General features: G+C 31.8%; 1 protein-coding gene across 1 annotated transcript; it reads right to left on the reverse strand.

Moving 5' to 3' along the window:
• Positions 1 to 1,863: 1,863 nt before the first annotated feature.
• On the reverse strand, positions 1,864 to 3,360 carry LOC143593034 (uncharacterized). Its single transcript, XM_077072784.1, has one exon. It carries the CDS (start codon positions 3,358 to 3,360, stop codon positions 1,864 to 1,866), a length of 1,497 nt encoding a protein of 498 aa, XP_076928899.1.
• Between the last annotated feature and the right edge of the window lie 3,712 nt (positions 3,361 to 7,072).

Raw genomic sequence — 7,072 nt, forward strand, 5'->3', positions numbered from 1 at the left:
ACGACTTCATCCCCGTATGGTTATTATCGTCCGGAATTTCCATTAGAATTTGCCAGGTCTGTAAATTGAGAAACAAAATGGAAGAAAAAAAGATGTTGCGAGCTACAGTATAATATTGCTGAATCTAATGTTCTTATTCATCAGTGTTGTTGAACAATGGTGGATATGAGCATCGACGGTCGGCGGTGTTGATAACGACGGATTAGAGAAATAGAAGATGGGTCTGTGTGTTTTATATCATCTTAGGGTTTGGGAGTTAAAAAAAATGTCACATGGAGAGATAGAGAATATTCAGAGTTGTCTTATTTGAGTGTAAATATCATTTCTTAGTCTATTATTTTCTCTATTTCACATAATTAACCCTTCAATATTTCAATAAACATTGGATAGTCCTTCAACATCAATTATATTATATATAAAAGGTAATTATTTATTATTTATAACATCATCTGGGTTGATGTCCGGTCCGACCTCCCGGGGCGGTCCGACCTTTGACCTAGTAAGCCGTCCAGGTCGATCTCCAGTACGGGTCTGAAAACATTGCCTTGTATATCCTAAGTTCCAAACAAATTTTGTGATTCCCATCAGCAACAATCCAATCACTGATATCCACTTTATAACAATCACCTTCAACATTACAAATCTTAGAAATTGATTCACCACCAGTTGTCCAAGAATACCATTCTTTCAAAAGGATACTCCTCTTCCTCGATCACATCTTCCAAGATGATGGTTCCCAATTCAGTTTCCCTTATGCGACTCTCTCCTTGTAACTCAAGATCTCAGGTACGTTGATGAAGCCATTTGATCAGTTGTATTTCATGATTTTTAAGTCAATTTCTTACTCGCCTTCGGAGTCTCTTAATATTGAGATCCCATGCGTCTGGATAGACTCCATCGCTGCCTCGGTTGGCGACTCTGCTAGTAGGGCTTCGATCTTGTCTACAGGGAAGTGAATCACCAATGTTCTTGCCGATGCCTCGGTCAGTGACTCTTCGACCAAGAAACACTCGCTTTCACGTCGAGCCATTTGAAAAACCATGAGATGCAGTTTTGATTAGCATTTAAATGGCTCAAGAATTCTCATGGATTAATTATACAAACTTTAAATCCAAAGGTTCTTCAATATTGAAAACTTCATAATAAAAATCAACCAAGTTCTGCATTCTCAAACCCAAACAACATAAACTAATCTATATCCTAAAAAATAGCCAACAAGTTGAATAGATTAACACAGATTAACACAAGCAAACGATGTCAAACAAAAGATAAATACTAGCAACTCAAATAAATAATGGATAATCAGTTATAGAATATATTCACATCAATAAATCTTTTAAATTTCTAAAATATGACATTTTTTTAATGACATGCATATTTGCATATCATAAAACATCGTGTGTCATAGTACGAATGCCATTAAAGACATTTTTTCTACTAGTGTGTGGTTAATATAAGTGCTAACTATTTTGTTGGTGTTCTATGTTAGAGTTTTGCAACGATTCAAACCTCGTCCAAAACGGACATAAGTTGAATGGAATATCGGTGTCCGAAGTTGGTAGTTTGATCTAAGTTGTATTTTTGATTGTTGAAGATTATTGTTTGTTGTGTTCTCGATCATTAGTTCAGATAATGACTAATTAAATAGGTTGTAATTTAAGATACTCTGTATTTATGACATGATACTATATTTTACATGTTTAAATAAGGTTTCTCATGACATGGATCTCAACCCTATTTTGTTCTTTCAAACTCTGTTGATAAAATAGAGATTTTATTCGATGTCTTTTTACTTATATATATATATGACATAGACACACATTGGAATGCCATCAAATTATAATCTTTTGCATTTGATGTTCATTATTGTTCTTGTACCATAGTTTTATCAAACTCCACTTGCGGTTCAGGATTCTCACATCGAATAATTTCTTTGATGCATTTCTCAATCTCCATAGTTTCTCCCACGAGGCTCCCAATGCAAAACCCTAAAGAATTCAAGTGAATAACCAGTTTTCTTTTACACTCATCTTCACTTCTTACCTTACCCATAACTACCTTTAATCGATGAACAAAACCATTCATAACTTTCGTAGCTTCTTCAGTTGGTTGACTTCCTGACTCCAACTCATAGAACCCTTCACTCTCTTGTAAATGCTGGTCAAACGTCTTGTTTGACCTTACCAACATGATCTTTTGCAGACACTTGACACTTGGGCTAGTGCTGTGCTTCAAAATCTCCAAACTCCCATTGATGTGTTCTGTAACCTCTTTCAACCCATCTTCACAACCTTGTGACAAACTTGAAATAAACTTGATGTTATAACTCATTATCTCCATTAGATCAACCATCTTTGACAACCGATCTTTCGTGTTTTCGTAACAAGAAGCCTTAAAAGGTAGAAACCAGAAGCTCGGCTCTAAATTTGCGATATTAATCACATTCTTTAACCTGTCTAATTCGGATTTCAGTTTCTTGATGTTTTCTTTGCTACTTGCTATTTCATTCAAGCATTCATCTAGTGTCCCGAGACATCGGGAAACTTTAAGCTTGACCTTAGTTGCAGCCCGAACAGGATGAAGTACAACCTCCAACAAAACCATACAGAAAAGCCCGATTGAAACCTCGGTTAATCGGGCAATGGCGAATTGCTTTGGCGGGCCGTAGTTTTTTCGACCTAGTATCAAAAGTGCCCCGATCACAGCCGCGATGCCGCCACTTTCACCGAACATTTGACTATGTTGGAGCATGCTTGTGAAAACGATCCACGGTAGAAGAATAATGAATCTTATTTCCGGAACTTGATGCAAAAGAATGCTACCGAGCACACCATACACCGAACCGATTGCAGTACCGTGTATTCGGTTATTAGCAACCGTGAAAATTGGTAGTGTTCCTTTCACGAAACTTATGGCAATGGTGAGCCCGGACCAATAACCGTTCTTTTTGTCAAACAACATGCCGAGAAGGACCGCTAGACCTAATGCGATCGAGCACTTTAAAGCAAACACAAGCCGATCAGTACTCGATTGGCCCGTGGGTTGTTTAACTTTTGACTCGGGTTTAGGGTCTGTGTTTTGGTTTTTTATAAGGAGATCAAAGCACGATAAGAACAAAAACACGGGCAGGTTTTCGTGGGTTGGAGAAATGTTAACGAGAGTGTCGAGGGGTGTGCCCGTGCCGAATAGTTCATCTTTTCGTTCGGGGAAGGTGACCGCATCATCAAAAGGCACAAAACCTTCACCGAGCTCGAGTTTTAGCATTTGTTTAACTCGGGTACTTTGCAAGGTAGTTTTCATATTTTCATCGATCGGGATGGGAAATGAAGATATGGCGGATATTGCCATTTTCATCCCCATTATTGGCGTTTCCATGTTTTTGAAGTCTTGGGTACGATTCGTTTCCCACTTTATTCCTTCCTGTTGATAAATATAAGAAACACAAGTGAGATGTTTTGGTTGCAAAGACTAGCCATTATGCACCAGGGTGTGTTGCGGTTACCCTGGTTCGGTTGATGTGGTCAATGAGGTTGGTCCCTGATTGAGCGATGGGTTCAGCCTGAGAAATGAGATCATATGCTCTTGGTCTGTTTTCACTCAAGAATGCTTTTAAATAAAGATTGCTTCTTTGTGATGCATTTTCTGCATATGACTGCAGTTGCTTCTTCACCTACAAGTATAATGTTAACCATGTCTCATGTAATTAAACACAAAATATACTTCTGAAACACACAAATTAATAGATAAACTAGCTTGAATCCAATTAACTCAATATCCTAACAACAAAACGGGTTAAAACACATCAAGATCCCAATATAGAAAAGTTAGGTAAACTTGAATCTAATTAACATTACCCACACTTTTCAGTTTGTGTTATAGGATAAACGAGGCAGCTCAGCTTGGCTCGTTTATTAGATGAGCTGGATTATTGTGAGCTCTAGTTCCGTTTGTAAAAAGCTCGAGCTGGTTTATTTATTTCAAATATACGTTTATATTTCTTACACATGTTAATATACTAACTTTAGAAATCGTGTAATACACAGGATGCTTATAAGAGATACAATTAAGCTATAAAAATTTAACGAAAAATTTTAAAAAAACAAATCATTATTTTATCAAATTAAATAATTTTATAAGTTCAAATTATATTTTCTAATTGAATATTCATACGAATACGTGGGATATTCTCACACAACTTCCTCATAATCATAAAAAAGATACATCTATTAATTTTATAAGTTGTAATAATATTTTCTAATGGAATAACGACTTATAACAAAGGATGATAAGATTTTTCATTATGAATGAGATAGAAAAAAATCATATATAAAATTAGCATTAGTAAAACATGCTTTGCTTTTGTATAACATTTTCAAAAGAAAAAAAAATGAAAAGTTCATGTATCCACAGAGATTGAATGAAAAAGTGAGAATAAAACAGTTATTCATTTATAATTTTTATTTGTAATTATCATCTTATACCTATAAATATCGTTTATTGAATTTTCCCACATTCTCTCGCGCTCTCTCTCTCTCTCTCTCCCTCTCCCTCTTCCTCTCTCTCTCTCTCTCTCTATATATATATATATATATATAAAGTGAGAGAGAGAGAGAAAAGATAGAATACAATAATCCTTAACGTACAAAAATACCTATATTCACGAAATTGATTCATGAAATCACATCCCAACGTCTCGAAATCATGAATACATACCCAATTAATCATCGATTCACCGAAAAAAAAACAGATTTGGATCGTTAATCGATCAATTTTTTACTTTTCTTCACGAAACCTGTTTTGAGCGTTTTAGTGTTTTTGGCTGAGTGTTTCAATATTTTTGGCTGAGTGTTTTAGTGTTTTGCCTTTAAGCATTTTGTTTTTACCGTTAAGCGTGATTCGCGTACATTAAGGTACGTTAAGGATTATCGTACGTTAACCTGACCCTATATATATGTGTGTGTGTGTGTGTGTGTGTATGTGTGTATATGTATATATGGGTGAGATAAAATGAAAACAACTTCTAAAGAGAAAATTTAATAACTTATAAAAGTTATTTTTAACTTTTTTTTTAAAAAAATTAATGTTTTATTTTCATTATTCTTATATGTTGATATTGTTTAAAAAAAACAAAACTCGTCGGTTGTACATATGTAATATTGTGCATTACATATATGCGAGAGTGTTGTATTGCATCGAATACAACACTATTACACATATTTGATACACACTATCGTATATATGCAATATAAGACTAATGCACGCAACAAATACACATTACTACGTATGTGTTATAAAACACTAATGCATATGTGCACTACATCGACTTTTATTTTTTTATGTATATTTTTTGCATATAATACAACACTACTACACACATATACGATACATAGATATTGAATATATGCAATTAAGCACTATTCAACATAAAAATACATAATATTACACATATTGAATACAACAGTATCGCACAGTAATACGTATGTGCATTATAGCGTCTTTCTTTTTTCCGGTGAAGAGTAACAAAACATAAGAAGAATAGAAGAAACGGAAATTTGAAAAGATTTTTTCTTTTAATTAAAAATAATTATTTAAGAGTTTTTAAGAGTTTTTCTTTAAAGATGAGTTTCTCTTGTTCCTTTCCCTATAAAAACCCATTTGAGTGAAAAGAAAACTTTAAATACTCATTCTCATCTATATGTTTTTAATCAAAGTTTAAAATTTTGTAATCTACAATTAAAATTAATATAAAATGTAAGAGTAAAAATATATTTTCTCCATTCAGAAAAATATGTATGTAAAAAGATCATGAAACATTTTTTTTTATATATCAATTATTAAATGTAAAAATATTTATTTTATATATTAAAAACAATACAGAAAAAAATTGATGTTCTATAGGGTTTTCACAGATTTTCTTCACTTAAATAGTTTTCATTCTATACATGTTGTATCTTAGATATATATAAACGAAATATTTAAAGGCTCTCTAGCTGCTCTCTACCTTTTCTCAAACCACCAGATTTGCTTTATTTGTAAATGAAGGTTTCTCATGCATTTGACCCGAGTTTCTCTTGGTCCTTTCCCTATAAAAACCCATTTTAGTTGAAAAAACTTTAAAAAACTGATTCTCAACTACATGTTTTTAATTAAAGTTTAAATTTCGTAATCTACAATTAAAATTAATATAAAATGTAAAAGTAAAAATATATTTTCTCCCTTCCGAAAAAATATGTTTAAAAGTAAAAAAATATGTAAAAAATCATGAAACATTTTTTTTATTTTTCAATATTTTGTATTAAATATAAAAATATATATATTATATATATTAAAAAACAAAACTAAAAAAATCGATGTTGCATAGGGTTTTTACATGTTTTCTTAACTTAAATAGTTTTCATTCTATACATGTTGTATCTTAAATATATATAAACGAAACATTTAAAGGCTCTCTAGTTGTTCTCTACCTGTTCTCAAGCCACCAAATTGCTTTATTTGTAAACGAAGGTTTTTTATTCATTTGACCCGAATGCACGGGTATGGGTCTTACAAAACTCGGATATGAATTAAACGGGTTATAATATCTCATTAAATTAAAAAATAATACTACCAAATATTTGATATATATAAGATTATAAGATTAGAATCATGTGAGAAACATTTTAAAATTGAGAACTTTGAGAACCAATTTGGAACACAAAAAAGATTATTTTTAAGAAAAATACAAAAAATATATAAAACAAAAAAAATGCGAAAATAAAAAAAGTAAAAAAACTAAAATTTTTATTTTTCATCCCGGTTTTATAAAAAAATTTAAAAAATATCATCGGTTTCGCAAAATTATACAATTTATTCTTTATACACATATGTACAATTAAGATAAATGATACTATACATATGTGTACATTATGTAAATAGAGATTAAATAAAAATATACAAATACAATTACGGTGTTTATTTTATGAAACTGGAATGAAAAATAACTTTTTTTTTATTTTTTTACTTTTTAAAAATTTTTGTTTTATAATTTTATAAAAAGTTTTTTTTTTTGCCCAAAATAGTTTTCAAAGTTCTC

The sequence above is a fragment of the Bidens hawaiensis genome, unplaced genomic scaffold (genome assembly GCF_021521415.1).
Source record: "Bidens hawaiensis isolate Kalapana, Puna unplaced genomic scaffold, B.hawaiensis_p1.1 tig00041623_1, whole genome shotgun sequence".
Classification (NCBI taxonomy): Eukaryota; Viridiplantae; Streptophyta; class Magnoliopsida; order Asterales; family Asteraceae; genus Bidens; species Bidens hawaiensis.

Excerpts from the sequence above, each read along its gene's own strand:
- LOC143593034 (XM_077072784.1), bottom strand. The coding sequence starts at position 3,360 with ATGGGGATGAAAATGGCAATATCCGCCATATCTTCATTTCCCATCCCG.